Source organism: Saccopteryx leptura, chromosome 8, assembly GCF_036850995.1.
Source record: "Saccopteryx leptura isolate mSacLep1 chromosome 8, mSacLep1_pri_phased_curated, whole genome shotgun sequence".
Classification (NCBI taxonomy): Eukaryota; Metazoa; Chordata; class Mammalia; order Chiroptera; family Emballonuridae; genus Saccopteryx; species Saccopteryx leptura.
In genome coordinates, this window is record NC_089510.1 from 57,123,122 (window position 1) to 57,148,069 (window position 24,948).

The following is a 24,948-nucleotide window of genomic DNA, read 5'->3' on the forward strand; positions in this document are numbered from 1 at the left end:
CTCTTCTCCTTCAGGAGACCCTATGATGCGGATGTTGTTTCCCTTCATGTTGTCACAGCTCTCTTAAGTTTCCTCAGACTTTTTGATCCCCTTTTCCTTTTGCGTTTTTGCTTCTGTGCTTTTGTTTATCCTGTCCTCTTAATCGCTGATTGGATCCTCTGCTTCATCCAGTGTGCTTTTAATTCCTTATAGTGTAGTCTTCACTTCTGATATTATTGTATTTGTCATTTCTGTCTGATTCTTTTTTATGATTTCATTGTCCTTTTTGATGCTTGCTATCTCTTTTATTTAGGTGCTCATTATGTCTGTCCATTGTTGCTCTAAGATCCTTGAGCATCTTAACAATCATTATTTTAAACTCTGAATCTGGTATCTTGGTTATTTCCATCTCATTCAGTTCTTTTTCTGGGGATTACTCTTGTTGATTCATTTGGATTGCATTTCTCTGTCTTCTCATTTTGTCTGTATATAGACTGCTCCTTGGGGTGTTCTGTTTGTGTAGCTAGCTGGGTATAGGGATGGTGTTATCTGCGTCCAGCTTTTAGTTGTGTTGTTTCTAGATCTTCTTGGGTTGGCCTCAGCTGTTGTTTGTAATCTGCTGTGGGCTACTTGTCTGCTGCTACTGCTCATTTTGCTATTTGCGTTGGCATTTTCTATGCCTTAGGTGGGTCAGGTCTGAGGAGCCCTTCCTTAAGATACCACTCTAACTAGGGTTGTTAGGCCCTGAGTTGATGCTCTCCGTATCTGGCTGATGGATGTGCCAGCCCAGGACCTCCCTGGCCAGAACCTGGCACAGACCAGTGGGGGTCACTGCCTATTACTGGCTTTTAGCAACCTTCTTGGAGCTATTGACGATCCAGAATTTATGGCTGCCTCTGCTGGGCCCAGGTGCCATTGTAAATATCAGCTGCAATCCTAGGCTGGCTTTTATCTACCCTTGGCCAGTGGGTGTGGCCTCTGTATTTCTGAGGTGTGGTCTGCTGCCGCTGCCTCCTCAGGCATTTGGGCATGGGCACTGCTGGGCACGTAGTCCACTGCATGGGCCACCTCACTGGGCACCGCCCCTGCTGCTGCAAGTGTGTGGCCACCACCTTTGCAGCTGGGCCTGCCTGCCCTTCAGGGAGTACTCAGCAGCATGGGGGGCAGTGTAGCCCAAACCTCAGCACTCAAAACCTGTGTTCCTGATGCGCCCCCTGCTTCTAAGCTACTCTTTGCTCTTACTGGAGTAGAAGAGCCTCTGGTGGGCAGGGCAATTGCTTCTCTTTACTGGTGTTGCTGCTCCCAGAAAAAATGGCCGCTTTAGATTTGGAGAGTGACTCAGCAGCACAGGGGTTAGGGTGGCTTTCTCCCACTGTTTCTCCCTCTGCCTCCAAGATTACACTCTCCTCTCATAACTCCAGTCCTCTCAGTGCTCCCCACTCCTGGAGCCCCAGGTAAGTGGCTGTGAACGAGGTTTTTTGTGTAGTCCCTTTAAGACAGAGTCTGGGCCTGAGAGTTCTGTCTCCCTCTCGCAAACAGTAACTTGGCTCTTCTCTCAGCTAAATACTGTCCGTACACCTCTTCTAGTCTCTGGGGCTCTAGGCTGGGGCTCCAGTCCTGGGGTGAGGAGACACAACTCTCCAGGCAACCCACCATGCCATGAGAGTCCCTTCGGGCCACCACTTGCTCCTGGGAGCGGGGCTCTGTCCTTCCTACCAGTCTCAGTGTGGTTTCTTTGGTGATCTTTAGTTATAGATTCCTCTTAGTATAGTCCAAAGTTGGTTTTTCAAGATGATTGTTCCCAAGTTAAGTTGTAATTCATTTTGGTTCTGGGAGGTGGGCGTTGTAACATCCGCCTACTCTGTCGCCATCTTCTGTGCCTCAGCGACATTGTGGGTTTTTTTTCTTTTTGTATTTTTCTGAAGTTGGAAATGGGGAGGCAGTCAGACAGACTCCGCATGCGCCTGACTGGGATCCACCCGGCATGCCCACCAGGGGGCGATGCTCTGCCCATCTGGGGCGTTGCTCTATTGCAACCAGGGCCATTCTAGTGCCTGAGGTAGAGGCCATGGAGCCATCCTCAGCACCCGGGCCAACTTTGCTCCAATGGAGCCTTGGCTGCAGGAGGGGAAGAGAGAGACAGAAAGGAAGGAGAGGGGGAGGGGTGGAGAAGTAGATGGGCGCTTCTCCTGTGTGCTCTGGCCGGGAATCGAACCCAGGACTCCTGCACGCCAGGCTGATGCTCTACCACTGAGCCAACCAGCCAGGGCTGACATTGTGGTTTTAACTTGCATTTCCATAATTAACTCATGTTTACTATTTGGATAACTTCTTTTGTGAAGTGTGCAAGTCTTTGCTTATGCTAACCATTTATAAAATTTTTTTCCTTCTTTTCCAAATGAAAAGAAGGAAGATAAACTTCCATATGTGCCTGACCGGGATCCACCTGGCAACCCCCATCTGGGGCCGTTGCTTTGCCCATCTGAGGCCATGCTTGCAACTGAGCTATTTTTAGCACTTGAGGTGGAGGTTCCACAGAGCCATCCTCAGTGCCTAGGGTGATATGTTCAAACTAATTGGCCCCTGGCTGTGGGAGGAGATGGAGTAGGGGGAGGGAAGAAGGCAAGGGAGAGAGAGAGGAAGAGAGAGAGAAGGTGGCGGGTGGAGCAGATGGTCGCTTCTCCTGTGTGCCCTGACTGAGAATCAAACCTGGGACATCCACATGTTGGATCAACACTCTACCACTTAGCCAACTGGCCTGGACCTATGCCTTTATAAAAAGGTGAACCTTTTTATAAAAACTGCCCACTTTTGCAGTGCTGGTCAACCTGGTCCCTCCTGCCCAATAGTGGGCGTTCCAGCTTTCATGGTGGGCCAATTGTGGCACTGTTTGGTTGCTCTGCTACCACCCACCAAGAAAGCTAGAACGCCCACTAGTGGGCGGGAGGCACCAGGTTGACCAGCACTGCAAAAGTGGGCAGTTTTTATAAAAAGGTTCACCATTATGGACCTATGCTAACCTTTTAAATGTCTACTGGATGTGTAGTGATATTCCATTTTAATTCCTAATATTATTTATAGCTTCTTTATTTTCTTGATCTTTCTTATTAACATTTTATAGCATTTTCAAAGAGAAGATTTTGATTTTGTTGATGCTCTCTACAAAAATTTTGTTTTCTAGATCTTTAATTTCTACCTTGAGTTTAATTAACTGGTCTTTCTCTAATTTCTCAAAATTGTAGAATTTCAACATTTATTTCCTAATATTTAACTTCCAACATTCTTTTCTAATATTTAAGGCTGTAGATTTTCTATCACCAAGGCTGCAAAATCCTCCAAATTTATTTACTTGACAATTTCATTATCATTTAGTTCAAAACATTTATTTAGGGTGATTACCTCTTTGACCCATTCAGAAGTATAATGCTTAATTTCCAAATACATAGGGATTTTCTAGTGTTCTTTTTATTATTATAATTACTTTATTTTATTTTATTTTTTAAATTTATTTATTTATTTATTTTTTACAGAGACAGAGAGTGAGTCAGAGAGAGGGATAGGGACAGACAGACAGGAATGGAGAGAGATGAGAAGCATCAATCATTAGTTTTTCATTGCGTGTTGCAACATCTTAGTTGTTCATTGATTGCTTTCTCATATGTGCCTTGACCGCGGGCCTTCAGCAGACCAAGTAACCCCTTGCTGGAGCCAGCAACCTTGGGTTCAAGCTGGTGGGCTTTTCCTCAAACCAGATGAGCCCTCACACAAGCTGGCAACCTCAGGGTCTTGAACCTGGGTCCTCTGCATCCCAGTCCGATGCTCTATCCACTGCGCCACCGCTTGGTCAGGCTTTTATTTTATTTTTTACAGAGACAGAGAGAGAGTCAGAGAGAGGGATAGATAGGGACAGACAGACAGGAACGGAGAGAGATGAGAAGCATCAATCATCAGTTTTTCGTTGGAACACCTTAGTTGTTCATTGATTGCTTTCTCATATGTGCCTTGACTGTGGGCCTTCAGCAGACCAAGTAATTCCTTGCTCGAGCCAGCAACCTTGGGTCCAAGCTGGTGAGCCTTTTGCTCAAACCAGATGAGCCTGCGCTCAAGCTGGCGACCTTGGGGTCTGTAACCTGAGTCCTCTGCATCCCAGTCCGACACACTATTCACTGCGCCACCGCCTGGTCAGGCTGTTCTTTTCATTATTAATTTCTATTTTAATTTCATCATGGTCAGAGAATATTTGTTTTCAATCCTTTGAATTCTGTAGCTTAGCATATGATTAGTTTTGGTAACTGCTTTATGTGTACTCAAATAATGTATTTTTCACTCCATAAGACACACCTGAACATAAGACACACCTAAGGTTTTAAGGAGAAAAATAAGAAAAAAAATATTCTGAACCAAATGGTGTGTTAAAATATTTAATAAAACATCGTATTTTTTGCTCCATAAGACACACGGGCATTTTCCCCTCCACTTTTTTTTTGGGGGGGGGGGGGGAAGTGTGTCTTATGGAGCAAAAAATAAGGAAATATGTAAATTTTAAATGTGTCGAGTTTAGTATTCTACATGTTAGTTAGATAAAGTTATAAAGTCTTAAAGTTCTATATCCTTACTAATGTTTTGTTTGCTTTCTTATTCTATTACTTCCTGACTGATATGTTAAGTCCTCCCAGTATGTGGTGGAATTATTTTTTTCTCTTGTACAGGTGTAAATTTGTACTTTATGTATTTTGAAACTGTACTATTTAAAGCAAACAAATGTCTAAATATATCTTCCTGATAGGGTAAAACTTTTATTTTTATGTAATGTCTCTTTTCTATTTCTGTTAGTACTTCTTATCTTAAATTATACTTTGATAGTAATATAAACCCACTTACTTTTGATTAACTTTTGCATGGTATATCTTTTTTCTATTATCTTACGTTTGGCCTTTCCATAGCCCAATATTTAAAGTGTGTGACAGTAACCTAGAGTTGAGAGGCTTCATAACACACCATCTCTAAATATGGTACTTTGGCATACTGAATATTTTAAGATAAAGGAATTTGAAAAATGGCAGGTTCAGGAAGAACTCTGACCTACCACCAATGTAGGTCATAAAATCCTCATGTAAAAGACCTCCCTAACCTGGAGAAAAGGAGCAACCTATCTCCAAAGATGGAGGGATGCTGAGAGAAAGCTGAATGAACAACAGGCCCTGCTAAGTATCCCCTAGTTTGCTACTCTTTGCTCATATCCTATGGTCTTACCACATTTTCCCATGACTTTTTTTGTCAAACCTAGTATTAAAATGCTCAGGTATAAGCATTTCTTTGGTTCTGCCATTTCCTTATGAAGCTAGCTGAAAACCTTAGAAGAGTAGAAGGGAAGTTTTCTCTCTTCTACAAAAGCAACATATAATTGTTTTTTCTTCATCCTTTCAGATAACTTTTGTTTTTTAATTGGATGATTTAGTCTATTATTTTATTGATGAAATACTTGGGTTCATTTATACCATATTACTATCTGTATTCTCTCTGCCCAACCTGTTCTATTTTTATTTGCTCTTTTCTCTCTTCTTTTAGTTTTTATATAATTCTGTTTATTGTCTTCTAACAGGTAAGTCATTATACATAATTTTATTCTCTTAATGGTAACTCAGAGCTGTACTACTCTATTCAGTACGTACAAGCCAAATATGAGTATTTAAAATTCTAATACATGTTATCTTATTCTTAAGTATTATTAATGTTGGTGTGATGATAGCTAATATCACTAAGTACTTACTTAATACTCACAACAACCCTAAGAGGTGGGTATACTATTAATTTTTCCACTTTACAGATAAAGAATCTGAGATGCAGGGAGGTTAAGTAAATTACCTAATCTAATAGGTGATAGACAGAATCTCTACTTAGAGTCTGTGTCTTATTTATACTTACATGATATTTTCCACAGATTTGGGTTTAATAAAAATGGAGATTGGGTAAAGTTGTGCAATCTGTAATCTCTTTATGGCATTTCCAGACACATCGAGGATACAATGTTTGCCCTAAAATAGAGGGAATAAAGAAGAAAAACAAGTGAACCAAATATGTTCAATTATATCAAAGGTACATTTCCTACAAGTACAAAATCTGAATTATGATATGTTTGGATTCTGTTCACTTTGAGCAAACTTGTCATTTCTTTTTAAAAAAATTTTAAGCAAGAGGAGAAAAGATAGTGAGACAGACTTCCTCATGTGCCCCAACCAGGATCCACCTGGTAACTCCTGTCTGGAGCAGATGCTTGAATCAACAAAACTATCCTCAGCACTTGAGGTTGATGGTTGGGCCAGCCGAGCCACTGGCTGCAAAGAGAGGAAAAGAGAGAAGGGGGAGAGGGAGGAGGAGAGAAGCAGATGGTCACTTCTCCTGTGTGCCCTGACCAGGAATCAAACCTGGGAGGACCATATGTGGAGCCAGTGCTCTATCCACTGAACAAACTGGTCAGGGCCAAACTTATCATTTCTGTTAGCAAGTTTCAGAAGGAAAGTGAAATAAAAACAATAAATAATAACTATGAATTAATTTTCCATCCTCAAATATTACATTTAAAAAGGAATGCATATATAGTTCCCTTATTTTTAGCTATTGATAGACCAACAATCTCACAAAATGGCAACTAGTATGAAGTTCCTATCTTTTACTAAGGAAGAGCATTAAAAAAATCCTAAACTACTATCTTGCTATAACCATCATCTGATAAAGAATATATGCTCAATAACAAGGTAAAAAGCATAGCATAAAAGAGAACTTTTAAAATGGAATAAATTTTATAAAACCTCACTACTATACATACATACACACACACACACACACACACACAATTTTTCATTTTATTGGAGAACTACCAAAAACTTCATCACAAATTAACATTTGAGAAATTCAAATTTAAGAAACTTTTCTGACATGCTTAAATTCACTTCAAAGTTCATTTAGGTTTTTACTCAAGATGAATATTTCCATGTTTAATAAGGTAGTACTTATAATTTATCAGATTTTTTGAACATATTTTAAATCAGGCAATACCCCTGCATTTTGTAATCTTTTAAGAGCTTATGTCCACTTCAGTGAATGATAATTTCACTTTAGAAGGAGTATTTAAAATAAAAAATTTAGCCCTGGCCGGTTGGCTCAGCGGTAGAGCGTCGGCCTGGCATGTGGGGGACCCGGGTTCGATTCCCGGCCAGGGCACATAGGAGAAGCGCCCATTTGCTTCTCCACCCCTCCCCACCTCCTTCCTCTCTGTCTCTCTCTTCCCCTCCCGCAGCCAAGGCTCCATTGGAGCAAAGATGGCCCGGGCACTGGGGATGGCTCCTTGGCCTCTGCCCCAGGTGCTAGAGTGGCTCTGGTCGCAGCAGAGCAACGCCCCGGAGGGGCAGAGCATCGCCCCCTGGTGGGCAGAGCGTCGTCCCTGGTGGGTGTGCCGGGTGGATCCCGGTTGGGCGCATGTGGGAGTCTGTCTGACTGTCTTTCCCCGTTTCCAGCTTCAGAAAAATACAAAAAATAAATAAAATAAAATAAAATAAAAAATTTAGTATAAGTATTTCAAAACTATACAAAAGTAAAAAAACTAATACATGTGCCCATCATCTATTTATATCAGATATTAATCTTTTATGGATTGCTTAGAAATTTAAAAAAGCTTTACACCTAAAACATTAATATTAAATCATATTCATTTTATTTTACCCCTTCTATATGTACAAAGTTTGAGTGCCAAATGCAAACATACATCTTTACCCCCTATTTTGTATGAACAATGATATCTCTTAAATAACTATAGTATAATTTCATTTGCCTATCCAATGTACTTGGTCCAGGATCCAATCCAGGATCACATATTATATTTAGTGGTACTATCTCTTCAGTTTCTGTCAATCTGTCAAGGTTTTTAGTTTTCGTCTTTTATGATTTTGATATTTTTGAAGAATTACAGAACATTTTTTTTTCCCCACAGAATATGCCTCAGTTTGGGTTTGCCCGATTTCCTTTAAAATGGCAGGTTGCACATTTCTGGTAGGAATATCACAGAAGTGACTTATTCTTCTTATGATATCTATTTGACCCACTACTAGGGTTGCTAATTTTGATCACTCATTCAAGGTTTTGTCTCCACTATAAGATCACTATTTTCCCCTTTTTAACTGACACATATTTTGGGGGAAGGTATACTGAAACTATGTAAATATCCTGTTTCTCATCAGATGTTAATTATTCACTCAATTTAACCTACACTGATGATTCTGGCTTGAAACAATAATTACCATGCTGATTATCATGAGAGATTTCCTCATTTCATCACTCCTTCTACCTTTGTTAGTAGGCATTCTAATGTAAGGCAAAGCTTTCACTTCTATCCATTTGTGTATGGACTCTTACATTCTTTTATTCTCTATGTTGTAATTAGTTGATATCATCTATTTTAACATTCAAATTATCCAGATGTGGCCTTTGAGGGACCCCACAGGTTGGCTTCTGTATCATTTTGCCACATCCTCATCATTTACTTGTTTGTTGTTCTTTCCCAAGTGAGAGGAAGGGACATCAAGATAGACTTCCACATGTGCCCCAACTGGGATCCACCCAGCAACCCCCATCTGGGGTAGATGCTCTGCCCATCTGGGGCCTTACTTGCAACTGAGCTGTTTTTAACACCTGAGGTGGAGGCTCCATGGAGCCATCCTCAGTGCCCAGGGATGATGTGCTCAAATGAATCGAGCCATGGCTGTGGGAGGAAGAACTAGATAGCTAGATTAGATATGTAGATTAGAGAGAGAGAGAGAGAGAGAGAGAGAGAGAGAGAGAGAGAGAAGGGAGTAGGAGAAGCAACCATCTGCTTCTCCTCTGTGCCCTCACTGGGAATCGAACCCAGGACATCCACATGTTGGGTTGACACTCTACCACTTAACAAACTAGTCAGGGCTCCTCATCCTTTTTAAGGCACTTCCTTATTTTTCTAGCAAGAATATGTTTTAGGCTCATCTTATACTTTACTGGTGTCAGGCCTGGAATCAGCCGTTTCTTCAAGGAGTTTTTTTTTTTTTTTTAATGGAGAATGATGGAAGTCAAGATCTAGGCACTAGATATTATTGTTTACTGAACAGTCATTATTTTTAGGGGACAGTGCAAGGAAACATACAGATATGTATATACACATCTCTATTTCTATGTCTATCCATATTAAGATGCATAGGTTTATATTCATATCTCTTAATTCCAATCCAATCATTAGAGTTAATTCTATCCTCTCCTCTTTCCATATTTCTAAAAGCACTTCTCTAACAGTAAGAAACCTGGCTCTCATTACTGTCAATATATTAATTTGCTCAACTTTGAAATACACATTATTTTCACAACTGTTGGCTCATACCACTCTGAAAAACAAATGTTCTAGAGTTCAATATTTGTTTACAGATCATTTTGTATTTAGCCTGTAGTTCAGGATTATTGGGATTAAGATCCTTTTCCCTTCCCCTCCTTAGTGCAGTTATTGTTTGTCTATATATTAGGCTTTAATCTAAGTAGATTTAAAATTTACTTAGATTAATTTAGTTATTGTTTGTATTTCCCTCATCTTCCCTTATTTTCCTTTTTTTGAATATATAAACTTGTAACATAGTTCTAAAAGTCAAAATTATACAAAAAGGTATATGTGGAAAAATGTCACACCTCTATCCCTTCCCTTCTACGTTATTCCCAATCTCCCATCCTTTCCACCCCCTCCCTCTGTAAGTAACTAATCTCATTAGTTTCTGTTTTTCTATCTTATTTTTCTGTGAATTGTATATTCATATCTTTTGTCCATTTTTCTATTAATTTTCAGTCTCTATTTCTTTACCTTATAAGAGTTCTTTATATACTTGGAATATCAGCCCTTTGTTTATGAATGTTTCTCTGCTAGTTGTATTTTGACCTTGGTAATAGTGTTTTTGGCCAAGTAAAAAATCTTATTTTATTTTTTAAATTTTTGTATTTTTTCCTAAAGTGAGAATTAGAGAGGCAGAGGGACAAACTTCCAAATGTGTTTGACCAGGATCCATATGGCACGCCAACTAGCGGGCGATGCTCTGCCCATCTGGGGCGTTACTTCACTGCAACTGGAGCCATTCTAGTACCTGAGGCAGAGGCCATGAAGCCATCCTCAGTGCCCGGGTCAACGTACTCCAATGGAGCCTTGGCTGCGGGAAGGGAAGAGAGAGAAAGAAAGGAGAGGAGGAAAAGGTGGAGAAGCAGATGGGTGTTTCTCCTGTGTGCCCTGGCCAGGAATCAAACCCAGGACTCCCACACGATGGGCTGATGCTCTACCACTGAGCCAACCGGACAGAGATTCCTTTTTATTTTTTAAAAATTTATTTATTGATTGATTTTAGAGAGGAAGAGAGAGAGGAAGGGAGACAGGAAGAGAGAGAAGACAAAATAGGGAAGGAAAGAAGAGGAAAGAGGAAAGGAGAGGAGAGAGAAAAAGAAATGGAAGGAGGAAGACGGAGAGAAAGAGGTAGAGAAAAAGGAAGTGAAGGTGGAGAAGAGGGAGGAGAGGGGGAAAGGGGTAGGAGAGAAGGGAGAGGGTGGGAGAGAGAGGGAAAGAAACACTGATTTGCCTGACTGGGGATTGAACCAACATTGGTATATCTCGATGTGCTCTGACCAACTAAGTAAGCTACCTGGCTAGAACTTTTTTATTTGTGCTTTTAGTATTTATTATTATTTTTTTTAAGTGAGAGGAGGGGAGAGAGAGAGACTCCTGCATGCGCCCCAACCAGGATCCACCTGGCAACCCCGTCTAGTGCCAATGCTCTGCCCATCTGGGGCCAATGCTCATAACTGAGCTATTTTTAGCTTCTGAAACAGGGGTTCCTTGGAGCCATCCTCAGTGCCAGGGGCCAACATGCTCAAATCAATCGAGCCATGGCTGTGGAAAAGAGAGAGAAAGAGAGAGGGAGAGAAAGAAAGGGAGGGAGGTGGGGTAGAAGCAGATGATTGCTTCTCCTGTGTGACCCTACTAGGAATCGCACTGGGGACTTCCACATAACAGGCTGACTCTCTACCACTGAGCAAACCGACCAGGGCCAGCTTTTTTATTTTTAATGTGGTCAAATTTATCAGTCTTCTATTGTATCTGAATTTTAATTCATGGTTAAAAACATGTGCTATGACCAGGTTATAGTTTTAAGAGCCAATTTTTGTATATGGTGTGAAGTATGGTTTTATTTAATTTTTTCCTGTTGTTCCAGCACTACTTATCAAAAAAGTCCTTTATAAAAAACCCCAGTGACTGGAGATTCAAAGATGGCAGCAGAGTAGGCAGACGCACAGACTACCACCTCCCACGACCAAAATGGATTACAAATTAATTTAAGAACAATCATCGTGAAAAACCAACTTTGGATTAAAAGAACAGGACTCGAAAACCAATAAGCACAGAAAAATCCATACCAATCCTGGTAGGGAGTGTGGGAGTGTGGTGAGGGCTCCCCCTGCTCCCAGGAGTGATGGGAGGCTGAGGGTCCAGAAGGGCTCCCATTGTAAGAAGAAAAACCTGAGACGCAGGGGTCCTCAGTCCCAGGACTGGAGCCCCAGCCTAGAAACCTAGATATCCAGGGACTGGAGGAGAGAGCCTGACAGCATTGAGTGGGGAGAAAAGCAGGAGTTCCATCTGTGGAAAGAGGTTGGCGAAAAAAAGTGCAGCCTTAAAGGGCCAGCACAGAAAATATTGCTCACAGCCACTTGCCTGGGCCTCTGGTGGCGAGGAGGGCTGAGAGGACTGGTCTTGCATGAGGAGAGTGGGGAGATCAAGACACGGAGACACAAATGATGACGAGGAGAAGAAAACCTGGGCTGACCTGAGCTGAGCTGAGTCATTCTCCAGTGCAGAGGTGGCCATAGCTGGGGGAGGGGTTGCTCGCTCTGCCCTGCATAAACCTATCATGGAACCAGTTGACCCACCTCCAAAAGCTCTCCAGCTCTAATCAGCATGAAAGGTTGTTTAGAAAGTAGGAAGTAAAGGGGAGGGGCAGTGGATCAGGTTTCTAGGGAGACCCGAGCTACACCTCCCCCTTCATACTGAGAACATGCCCCACCCCCAGAGAGGCACTGGGCAGACCATACCTTCAGAATCTCAGAGGTCACAGCCACTGCATTCCTGGATATAGTTTCAACAATAACAAAACAACAAAAAAACAAGATATGCCCACTTCTCCCTCATAAACACTGAAGCCCCCTGCTGGGATCAGTAAACATAGAAGCTCCCTGCTGGGATCAGCAAACACAGACACTTCCTGCTGGACTCAGGAAACAAACAACAGAGAAATTAAGACTTTTAGGCAGCTCTACTAGTTAAGGAGAATTAAAATCCAAGCAACAAGCAGAGGCTGAGGAATAAAGTCTTGGAGGAGAAGCTGCATTCCATAAACTAACCTCAGACCTACAACTCTAACAAGCTTGCAAACCATACAGAGAAAGAATGGGAAGACAGACAAACGTAAACCATATGAATCAACAAGAGAAATCCCCAGAAAAAAAAAAAACTGAATGAGATGTAAGTAATCAAATTACCAGATGCAGAGTTTAAAATAATGTTTGTTAGAATGCTTAAGGATCTCAGAGCTACAATGGATGGACTTAATGAGCACCTAAATAAAGAAATTGCAAGCATCAAAAAGGACACTGAAATCATAAAAAAGAATCAGAAATGGCATTTACAATATCAGAAATGAAGACTACACTAAAAGGAATCAATAGCAGGCTGGACGAAGCAGAGGATCGAAACAGCAAATTAGAAGACAAGATATATAAAAACAGAAACAGAGCAGCTAAAAGAAAAGGGGCTCAAAAGTGTGAGGAAAGTATAAGAGAACTCTGTGACAATATGAAGAAAAATAACATCCACATCATAGGGGGTTCCTGAAGGAGAAGAGGAAGAACAAGGAATAGAGACCCTGTTTGAAGAAATCATGGCTGAAAACTTTCCTAAATTGATGAAGAAAAAAGTCACACAAGTTCAAGAAGCACAGAGAGTCCTGATAAAAAGAAACCCAACGAGGCTTACATCAAGATACATCATAATTAAAATACCAAAGTTAAGAGATTAAAAAAAAAATACTAAAAGCTGCAAGAGAAAAAAAGTCAATTACCTATAGAGGAGCCCCATAAAGATGACATCTGACTTTTCAACAGAAACACTGGAGGCCAGAAGGGAATGGCAAGAAGTATTTAAAGTAATGCAAAACAAGAATCTACAACCAAGACTTCTTTATCCAGCAAGATTATTGTTTAGAATTGAAGGAGAAATAAAAAGCTTCCCAGACAAGAAAAAAACAAAACAAAAAACAAAAAAAACCCCTCAAGAAATTCATTATAACCAAACCAGTACTGAAGGAAATGTAAGGGGCTTGCTGTTGAAAGAACAAAGGAAAAAAGACATCGAGAAAAAGATTATAGATCTAAAGAATAAAATGGCAATAAACAAGTACATATCAATAATAACCTTAAACATAAATGGATTAAATGCTAAAATCAAAAGACATAAGGTAGCTGCATGGATAAGAAAATAGGACCCGTATATATGTATAAGAGACCCACCTCAAAACAAAAGATACACATACACTGAGAGTAAAGGGATGGAAAAAAAATTTCACGTAAAAGGAAAGGAAAATAAGCTGAGGTAGCAATACTAATATCTGACAAAATAAACTTTAAAACAAAGGCTATAGTAAAAGATAAAGAAGGTCACTACATAATAATAAAAGGAGCATTACAACAGGAAGATATAACTATTATAAATATATATGCACTAATATAGGGGCGCCTAAATATATAAAAGAGATGTTGATGGACAAAAAAGGCAAGATCAATAGCAATACTATAATAGTAGGGGATTTTAATACCCCACTAACATCAATGTATAGAACCTCCACACAGAAGATTAACAAAGAAACAGTGGCCTTAAATGACATATTAGATCAACTGGAATTAATAGATATCTTCAGAACCTTTCATCCCAAAGCAGCAGAATATACATTCTTTTCAAGTGCTCACAGTACGTTCTCTAGGATAGACCACATATTAGGACACAAAATAAGTCTTAATAAATTTAAGAAGATTGAAATCATATTAAGCACCTTCACTGATCACAATGGCATGAAACTAGAAATCAACTACAATAGAAAAACTGAAAAACATTCAAACACTTGGAGGCTAAATAGCATGTTATTAAATAACGAATGTGTTAACAATGAGATCAAGGAAGAAATAAAAAACTTCCTTGAAACAAATGAGAATGAACACATAACAACTCAAAATGTATGGGACACAGCAAAAGCAGTCCTGAGAGGGAAGTTAATAGCATTTCAGGCATACCTTAAGAGCAAGAAAAACCTCAAATTAACATGTTAACCCTGCACCTAAAAGAACTAGAAAAAAAAACAGCAAGTAAAGCCCAGAGGATGTAGAAGAAATGAATTAATAAAGATCAGAGCAGAAACAAATGACATAGAGGCAAAAAGAAACAATACAGAAGATTAATGAAACCAAGAGCTGGTTCTTTGAAAAGGTAAACAAAATTGATGGCCTGACCAGGTGGTGGCACAGTGGATAGAGCGTCGGACTGGGATGCGGAAGGACCCAGGTTCGAGACCCCGAGGTCGCCAGCTTGAGTGCAGGCTTATCTGGCTTGAGCAAAGAGCTCACCAGCTTAGACCCAGGGTCGCTGGCTCCAGCAAGGGGTTACTCAGTCTGCTGAAGGCCCACGGTCAAGGCACATGTGGGAAAACAGTCAATGAACAACTAAGAAGTCGCAACACGCAACGAGAAACTGATGATTGATGCTTCTCATCTCTCTCCATTCCTGTCTGTCTGTCCCTGTCTATCTCTCTGCCTCTGTAAAACAAAACAAAACAAAACAAAAAAAACAAAAAACAAAAGTGATGAACCTTTAACCAGACTCACCAAGAAAAAAAGCAGGCTCAAATAAATAAAATAAAAAATGAGAGTGGAGAAGTAACAACTGACACAGCAGAAGTTCAAAGGATTGTAAGAAAATATTATGAAAAACTGTATGCCCCAAAATGGGACAATCTCAATGAAATGGATAAATTCCTTGAAAAATATAATCATTCAAAAATCAATATGGAAGAATCAGAAAACCTAAAGAGACTGATCACACCAAATGAGATGGAAACAGTTATCAAAAACTTCCAACAAACAGAAGTCCTGGGTCTGATGGCTTCACAGGCAAATTTACCAAATATTCAAAGAACTAACTCCTATCTTTCTAAAGCTATTTCAAAAAATCCAAGGAACGAAAACTTCCAAACCCCTTTTATGAAGCAAATATAATCCTCATTCCAAAACCAGGTCAAGACACTACAAAAAAACCCCCAAAACTATAGGCCAATATTCCTGATAAACTTAGAAGCTAAAATTCTCAATAAAATACTAGCAAATCAGATCCAGCAATACATGAAAAAAAAGCATACATCATGATCAAGTGAGATTTATTCTAGGGAGGCAAAGCTGGTACAATATTTGCCAATCAATCAATGTGATTCATCACATAAACAAAAGAAAGGATAAAAAACACATAATATCAATAGATGCAGAAGCAGCATTTGATAAAATCTAGCACCCATTTATGATCAAAACTCTCAGCAAAGTGGGAATACAGGGAACATACCTCAACATGATAAAGGCCATCTATGACAAACCCACAGCCAACATCATACACAATTGTCAAAAACTAAAAGCAATCCCCTTAAGAACAGGAACAAGGTAGGGGGGCCCCCTTTCACCACTCTTATTAAACATAGTTCTAGAAGTCCTAGCTACAGCAATCAGACAAGTGGAAGAAATAAAAGGCATCCATATAGGAAAAGAAGAAGTAAAACTTTCATTATTTCCTGATGACTTGATACTGTACATAGAAAGCCCTAAAGTCTCAGTCTAAAAACTACTAGAACTGATAAATGAATTCAGCAAGGTAGCAGGTTATAAAATCAATATTCAGAAATCAGAGGCATTTATATACACCAACAATGAACTGTCTGAAAGAGAAATTAAGGAAACAATCCCCTTCACTACTGCAACAAAAAAAATAAAGTACCTAGGCCTGTGATGGTGAACCTTTTTATAAAAACCGCCCACTTTTGCAGTGCTGGTCAACCTGGTCCCTCCTGCCCACTAGTGGGCATTCCAGCTTTCATGATGGGCAGTAGCGGAGCAACCAAATGGCGTCGCGATTTGCCCACCATAAAAGCTGGAATGCCCACTAGTGGGCGGGAGGGACCACATTGACCAGCACTGCAGAAGTGGGTGGTTTTTATAAAAAGGTTCGCCATCACAGACCTAGGAGTAAATTTAACCAAGGAGGTTAAAGACCTGTACTTGGAAAATTATAAAACATTGATAAAAGAAATTCAGAAAGATACAAACAATTGGAAGCATATACCATGTTCAGGGATAGAATAAACATTAAAATGTCTATACTATCCAAAGCTATCTATAAATTCAATGCAATTAATTTCTATTAAAATACCAATGTCATACTTTAAAGATATATAATAAATATTCCAAAAATTTATATGGAACCAAAAAAGTACACGAATAGCCTCAGCAATCTTGAAAAAAAAAAATAAAGTGGGGGGTATCATACTTCCTGATCAAGTTATACTACAAGGCCATTGTACTCAAACCAGCTTGGTACTGCATTACGAACAGATCAATGGTACAGAACAGAGAACTCGGAAATAAACTCACACCTTTATGGTTAACTAATATTTAACAAAGGAGGTAAGAGCATACAATGGAGTAAAGACAATCTGTTAACAAATGGTGCTGGAAAAATTGAACAAATACATGCAAAAAAATAAAACTAGACCACCAACTTACACTCTTCCCAAAAATAAACTCAAAATGAATAAAAGACTTGAATGTAAGTTGTGAAACCATGATCACTGGAAGAAAACATAGGCAGTAAGCTCTCCAACATCTCTTGCAGAAATATATTTGCTGCTTTAACTTCACGGGCAAGTTAAGTAAAGGACAGGATGAACAAATGGGACTATATCAAACTAAAAAGCTTTTGCACAGCAAAAGATGCCATGAACAAAATAAAAAGATAACCCACACAATGGGAGAACATATTCGCCAACATGTCCGATAAGGGATTACTAAACAAAATCTACAAAGAACGTGTAAAACTCAACACCAGGAAAGTACACAATCCAATCAAAAATTGGGCGAAAGAACTGAACAGGCACTTCTCCAAAGAGGACATACAGATGGCCAATGGGCATATGAAAAAATGTTCAACATCACTAATCATTAGAGAAATGTAAATTAAAACCCAATGAGATACCACCTCACATCTGTCAGAATGGCGCTCATTAACATAACACATAACAAGTGCTGGCGAGGGTGTGGAGAAAAGGAAACCCTCCTGCATTGCTGGTGGGAATGCAGACTGGTGCAGCCATTGTAGAAAACAATATGGAGAGTCCTCAAAAAATTAAAAATCAAACTGCCTTTTGACCCAGCTACCCTTCTAGGAATATATCCTAAGAATAACAAATCACTGATTCGAAAGAAGAAATGCACCCCTATGTTTACTGCAGCATTGTTTACAATAGCCAAGATCTGGAAATAGCTCAAGTGTCCATCAGTAAACGAATGCATCAAAAAGCTGTGGTACATATACAGAATGGAATACTACGTGGCCGCAAGAAGAAAATCTTACCCTTTGTGGCAACATGGATGGACCTGGAGTCTATTATACTAAGCGAAATAAGCCAGGCAGAGAAAGAAAATACCATGTGACTTCACTCATGTGAGGAATCTAACAATGAGAACTGAGGAACAGAAGAGAGGCAGAGAAAGGGTTAAAGAGTCCAGAGGGAAAGGGAAAGAGAGGAGGGGATCAAAGAAAGGAAAGACATTAGTGAAAGTATATAAACATAACAGAGAGATATAGGGCAGGATAGTAAATTATGGAGGAAAAGGGGGAAGGTAGTGGAGGGAGGTGGGAAAGGGGGTATCAAGGAGAACAAAGGAGGGGAGGGAGGGAGATATATTCGGGGGTACACTTGTAACTATGTAAACACAACATATTAAAATCAATAAAAAATATATTTAATAAAAATAAATTTAAAAAATAAATTAACCCAGGGACTTAAAATTGACCCTTTATCACAGGGGTCGGGAACCTATGGCTCACGAGCCAGATGTGGTTCTTTTGATGGCTGTATCTGGCTCGCAGACAAATCTTTTTTTTAAAAAGTTTTTTTATTTTATTATTTTATTATTTTTTCTTTTTTCTTTACAAGGACAGAGAGAGAGAGAAAGAGAGAGAGAGAGAGAGAGAGAGAGAGAGAGGGAGGGAGGGAGGGATAGATAGGGACAGAAAGACAGGAGTGGAGAGAGATGAGAAGCATCAATCATCAGCTTTTCGTTGCGACACCTTAGTTGTTCATTGATTGCTTTCTCATATGTGCCGTGACCGTGGGCCTTCAGCAGACTGAGTAACCCCTTGCTTGAGCCAGCGACCTTGGGTCCAAGCTGGTGAGCACTTTTTATTTTTGCTCAAGCCAGATAAACCCGCACTCAAGCTGGCGACCTCAGGGTCTCGAACCTGGGTCCTCGGTCGGCATCCCAGTCCAACGATCTATCCACTGCGCCACCGCCTGGTCAGGCCAGACAAATTTTTAATAAAAAAAAGTAATGTTAAAAATATAAAACATTCTCATGTATTACAGTGCATTCATGCTTAGTTTCCGTAGTGTAGTGGTTATCACGTTCGCCTAACAGTGCATTCATTTCCTACTGCTCATGTTCATGGTTGCAGGTGGCTGGAGCCAATCACAGCTGTCCTCCAGGACAACACCAAATTTTTATTGGGTAATGCGTAATGTACATGGGTCGTTGTATGGCTCTCATGGAATTACATTTTAAAATATGTGGCGTTCATGGCTCTCTCAGCCAAAAAGGTTCCGACCACTGCTTTATCATATACTGTACTATATTTTCCTATGTACTTGAGCCTTTCCTGGATTATATTTTCTATTTTACTGGGTTCTCTGTCTAGTTATGTGCCAGGACTACACTGTTTTAATTAAATGTGCTTTAATATCTGGTAGGGCTGGAATCTTTTGTAGTTTTTGTGTTGTTCTCGCTTCTCATAGAAACTTATATTTGACCCATCAAGCCCCATTAAAAAAGCTGGTAGGTAATTCCATTTATATTTTGTTCATATACAAACTAGCTTAGAACTGGCAGCTTTAAAATATTAAATTGTTAAAGACGAAGGATGTCTTTCCGGTTGTTCAAGTCTAACATTCTGTCTTTCAGGAGTATTTTATAAAGTTCCTCATAAAAGTCTACATATCCCTTATTAAATTTACTAAGTAATTTATATTCTATTTCTTATATTATAAATGCTCATTTCTATCATTATCTTCTAACTAGTTATTGCTCATGTAAATAGAGGCTATTAATTTTGCTTTATGTGGCAGAGACAGAGTCAGAGAGAGGGATAGATAGGGACAGACAGGAAGGGAGATGAGAAACATCAATTCTTCGTTGCGGTTCAGTTGTTCATGATTGATTTATCCTATGTGCCTTGACCGGGGGTGGGGGTTGGGGAGGGTGCTGCAGCAGACTGAGCGACTCTTTGCTTGAGCCAGTGACCTTGGGCTCAAACTGGTGAGCCTTGCTCAAACCAGATGAGCCCACGCTCAAGCTGGCGACCTCGGGGTCTTGAACCTGGGTCTTCCACATCCCAGTCCGATGCTCTATCCACTGCGTCACCGCCTGGTCAGGCTAATTTCTGCATTTTAATTTAGCGTCAACTCATTGTTTCACTTAGTTGTTCTATTTAGTTGTGAACACACTGATTGCTTCTGATATGTGCCCTGACCAGGGGTCAAACCCGTGACCTCAGTGTGCTAGGACATTTTATCTATTGAGCCACCTGGCCAGGACCATAATTTATTTTAGAAAATTAATTTTATAATAGATTGTATGGTTTCCCAGGTATACAGCTAGTGCTCGACTTACAACCACGATTGGTTCCGACAGACCGGTTGTAACAGGATTTGGTCGTAAGGTGAGTAGGCTGTATGTACAGAACAGTGCAATGATGTTATAAAAATCTTTAAGTCATATTTTATCATAATTTTCTTTCATTATTGTTATATATCATAATTTTCTTTGTTCATTTTATGCCATTTGTATCATCTCTACACCATTTTGTTTCTTATTTTTACATTCGTCAGGTTTAAGTAAAACATTGCATTACCAGTACAACTGGTTTAATATTTGCAAAGACAATTCCCTCTTGGTAGACATCTTGGAAGGGGTTTGATGAAAAATATCCAAGACACAAAACACAAATTGCTGTACCGAGTCTGGGATAACAGTTGAAATGGTGCATGCAGAGATGGTAGTGCTGCTGGAAGCTGGTCCGCACTGTTGTGTGCCCAGCTGGGCAACGCTTGCGCTGCCAGACACGGAGCAGTCGTGGCTAGCAATTGTGGTCGTAAAGTCGAATGGTCGTAAGTTGCATAGTTAGTAAGTCGATCAATATTTGCAGTATATTATCTTAAAAAACAGCTTTACTTCTTTTCCAATTCTTATGTTTCTAATTGGTTTCTTTTGTTGAAAGCACTAATACCTTGCGTACAATGAACTTATCAATAGTGGATATAAGACATCCTTGCCTAGTTCCTCATCATAATGGCATTGCCTTGTGTTTATCTCATTAATGTTTTAAAACTAAGAATAGCTATTCACCCATCCATGCATCTCAATTTCTCTCTACTTTTCTTTTTAAAAAATAACACAAATCTCTATCATTTTGAGTATTTTCCCCCCAGAAAGGGTATTAAATCCTACCCCAAAATTTTATTTTATTTTTATTTATTTATTCATTTTTATAGAGAGAGTAGAGAGAGGGAGAGAAGAAGGGGAGGAGCAGGAAGCATCAACTCCTGTATGTGCTTTGATCAGGGAAGCCCAGGGTTTTGAACTGGCAGCCTCAGCATTCCAGGTTGACGCTTTGTCCACTGTGCTACCGCAGGGCAGGCCCTACCAGAACTTTTTTGGCATCTGTGGAGATATGATTTTTCTCTGTAGACTGTTAATGTGGTAGATTACATTAATGAATTTCTTAACATTGAGCTGACCTTAAAATCCTTCAATTCCATTTGGTTATAGTATATTATTTTTGTAGTGTGGTACTGGATTCTGTTTGCTAAAATAAACACTTTTGCATTAATATTTGTAAGTGATATTATCTACAATTTTTCCTGTCATCAAGTTTAGATATTAATATTACACTTGCTTTATAAAAAGAATGCTCGTGAATACTTTCTGAAGCTTTAGGACAATTTAACCTTTGAAGATTTGGAAGCCAAAGATTCTGGTGCCTTTTTTCTCTTTTAAGATTTTATTTATTGATTTTTATAGAGAGAGATGAGAGAAGGGGAGGGGAATGAGAAGTATCAACGTATAGTTGCTTCACTTTAGTTGTACATTGATTGCTTGTTGTATTGTTGCAAGAACAAAGGAAGCAACTCCCAGAGGACAAAAAGAGACACTCAGACAACTTGCTGAAGGAAGCGGTTTATTTCCCAGCGGAGCTACATGGTCTAATAGGCTTTAATTCACGAGCTCCCTGAAGTTAGTTTTCTTACAGCTCGTAGACCTTTACAGTGTCCATGCACAGGGTGCATGATCCCCTTATCTATAGTCATATGTTACCCTGTGTCTCGGAGAGGAGGGGATGTGAGGGAAGTTTTGGACCATTTGTCTTAGCCATTCCTAATTCCCATTCTTTTTGCTGGTGGTGCAAGTTGTTTCAGGAAGCTGTTCAAGGAACTGTCAGACTACAGTCAGTTAATTAATTAATTAATTAATTATTTTACCAGTCAGTTAATTTTTCAACTGGCTGACTCAGACATCCCTTTGAGTTCTCTTTCCTCAGTTTGTGCCTTGACTGGGAAAACCCAGAACCAGCAACCTCAGCATTTCTAGGTTAACGCTCCATTCACTGCACCACCACAGGCCAGGTAGGTCTGGGTGCTTTCTTTGGGGTGTTTCTTGATAATTTGCTGTGTTTCAGCTCTATAATTTCCCCTTTTTTTTTAAAGTGAGAGGTGGGGAGGCAGGGAGGCAGAGAGATGGACTCCTGCATGTGCCCCAACTGGGATCCGCCTGGCAAACCCCTACAGAGCGATGCTCTGCCCATCTGGAGCCGCTGCTTTGTTGCTCTGCAACCAAGCTATTTCAGTGCCTGAGGCAATGTCATGGAGCCATCATTAGCACTTGGGGCCACGGCTGTGGGAGGGGAAGAGAGAGAGAGAAAAGGGAAAGGAGGAGAGGTGGAGAAGCAGATAGATGGTCGTGTCTCCTGTGTGCCCTCACTGGGAATCGAACCTGGGACTTCCACATGCCAGGCCGACGCTCTACTGCTGAGCCAACAGGCCAAGGCCTACTTTTCCATTTTTTAATACGTCAATTTTGTATTCTTTCAGAAAACTATCTACTGATATCATAACACCACTCTGATTTCTGGAGGTAGCCTTTGGTAACTGCCCTCTAATTTCAATCACACTATTTTTCTCCATTACTGCTCTAATAATTAGTTTGGTTAATGTGTGGTCTTAATTTTCCCAGTTAATATGATTCCTAAAAATCATTATTAGAGATAATTAACACCAATTTAGCCCAAAGTTAAAACACTATTTAGGTGCAAAGGATTATTAGTCTTTAAAAAATTTTTAGTTATACACTATAAAAGGCAAATGATCATTTAAAGAACAAGTTTTTAAATGAGAATTGTTTTTTTCCCTTAAAATTTAAAAAACCTCAAAATAAGAGAGATATTATCCTATCAATTACACTTGTCATTATAAAACCATGTAGAGAATTTTATAAAAATTATTTCTTTTTAGGTGAGAGGATGGGAGATAGTGAGGCAGACTCCCACATGTGCCCCAATTAGGATCCACTGGCAACCCTGTCTGGGGCTGATGCTAGAGTACCGAGTTATTCCTTTTTTTTTTTTTTTTTTAAGCAAGAGAGAGAGACAGAGACAGACAGACAGGAAGGGAGAGATGAGAAGCATCAATTCTTCATTGAGGAACCTTAGTTGTTAAATGATTGCTTTCTCATATGTGCCTTGATGGGAGGCTCCAGCTGAGCCAGTGACCCCTTGCTCAAGCCAATGACCTTGGGCTCAAGCCAGTGAGTCTGCAGTCACTCAGGCGACCTTGGGGTTTCCAACTTGGGTCCTCAGCATCCAAGGTTAACACTCTATCCACTGAACCACTGGCCAGGGCCATTATAAAAATTATTTAAGCCAGAAAGAAGATATACCTGGAAGCAAGATCTCAACAGACTGAGATAAATGCCCAAAACAGATAAGGACCATTTTGCAGTTTCTTTTATGTGCTGGAAATTATGGAGGGAACAAAAGGAAGATTACATGAAGGTGGGAGAAAGCAAGGGGGGGGTTAGATTACAGCAGGGGTCGGGAACCTATGGTTCGCAAGCCAGATGTGGCTCTTTTGATGGCTGCATCTGGCTCACAGATAAATCTTTAATAAAAAAAAAATAATAACGTTAAAAATATAAAACATTCTCATGTATTAGAATGCATTCATTTCCTACTGCTCATGTTCATGGTTGCGGGTGACTGGAGCCAATCACAGCTGTCTTCTGGGACAACACCAAATTTTTATTGGATAATGCTTAACGTACACGGGTCATTGTATGGCTCTCACGGAATTAATTTTAAAATATGTAGTGTTCATGGCTCTCTCAACCAAAAAGGTTCCCAACCTCTGGATTACAGGATAGTTAATAAGATTATGTGCTCTTATTTTAAAGGTGTGTTAACCTAGATGCACAGAAGCAATGGAGAGGGTTTACTTAAAGCAGGGGTCCCCAAACTTTTTACACAAGGGGCCAGTTCACTGTCCCTCAGACCGTTGGAGGGCCAGACTATAAAAAAAACTATGAACAAATCCCTACGCACACTGCACATATCTTATTTTAAAGTAAAAAAAAAAATGGGAACAAATACAATATTTAAAATAAAGAACAAGTAAATTCAAATCAACAAACTGACCAGTATTTCAATGGGAACTATGGGCCTGCTTTTGGCTAATGAGATGGTCAATGTCCGGTTCCATATTTGTCACTGCTAGCCATAACAGGTGATATGACGCGCTTCCGGAGCCGTGATGCGTGCATCCCACATCACTGGAAGTAGTACTGTACGTGAGCCATGCTGTGCTTTGTGGTGCCACCACATACAGTACTCCCAGAGCACAGGATGAGGATGGATCCTGTGCTCCTCTCACTGACCACCAATGAAAGAGGTGCCCCTATCGGAGGTGCAGCGGGGGCCGGATAAATGGCCTCAGGGGGCCGCATGTGGCCCGCGGGCTGTAGTTTGGGGACCCCTGACTTAAAGCAAAGATAAACCTTTTACTAAAGAAGTTTTACACCTGGAGCATGACTACCCACCTTGACCTGCCCAGTTAGGAATTATGATCAGATCACCCTGTGGGATTACTTTCCATAAAACCCCTTTTTTCTTTTTTTTGTATTTTTCTGAAGCTGGAAACGGGGAGAGACAGCCAGACAGACTCCCGCATGCGCACGACTGGGATCCACCCAGCACGCCCACCAGGGGCTACGCTCTGCCCACCCGGGGGCGATGCTCTGCCCCTCCGGGGCGTCGCTCTGCCATGACCAGAGCCACTCTAGCGCCTGGGGCAGAGGCCAAGGAGCCATCCCCAGCACCCGGGCCATCTTTGCTCCAATGGAGCCTCGGCTGCGGGAGGGGAAGAGAGAGACAGAGGAAGGAGGGTGGGGGTGGAGAAGCAAATGGGTGCTTCTCCTATGTGCCCTGGCTGGGAATCGAACCCGGGTCCCCCACACGCT

General features: G+C 40.4%; 1 protein-coding gene across 17 annotated transcripts in view; it reads right to left on the minus strand.

Annotated features, from left to right (window-relative positions):
- The window catches only part of DLG1 (discs large MAGUK scaffold protein 1), a 301,581-nt gene that overhangs the window by 12,490 nt on the left and 264,143 nt on the right, over window positions 1-24,948 (minus strand). For all 17 annotated transcript variants that reach the window (XM_066347976.1, XM_066347975.1, XM_066347974.1 and 14 more), the window contains one exon: window positions 5,905-6,014. In XM_066347976.1, coding sequence (XP_066204073.1) covers window positions 5,905-6,014 — 110 coding nt within the window. The remainder of the gene's footprint in view (window positions 1-5,904; window positions 6,015-24,948) is intronic.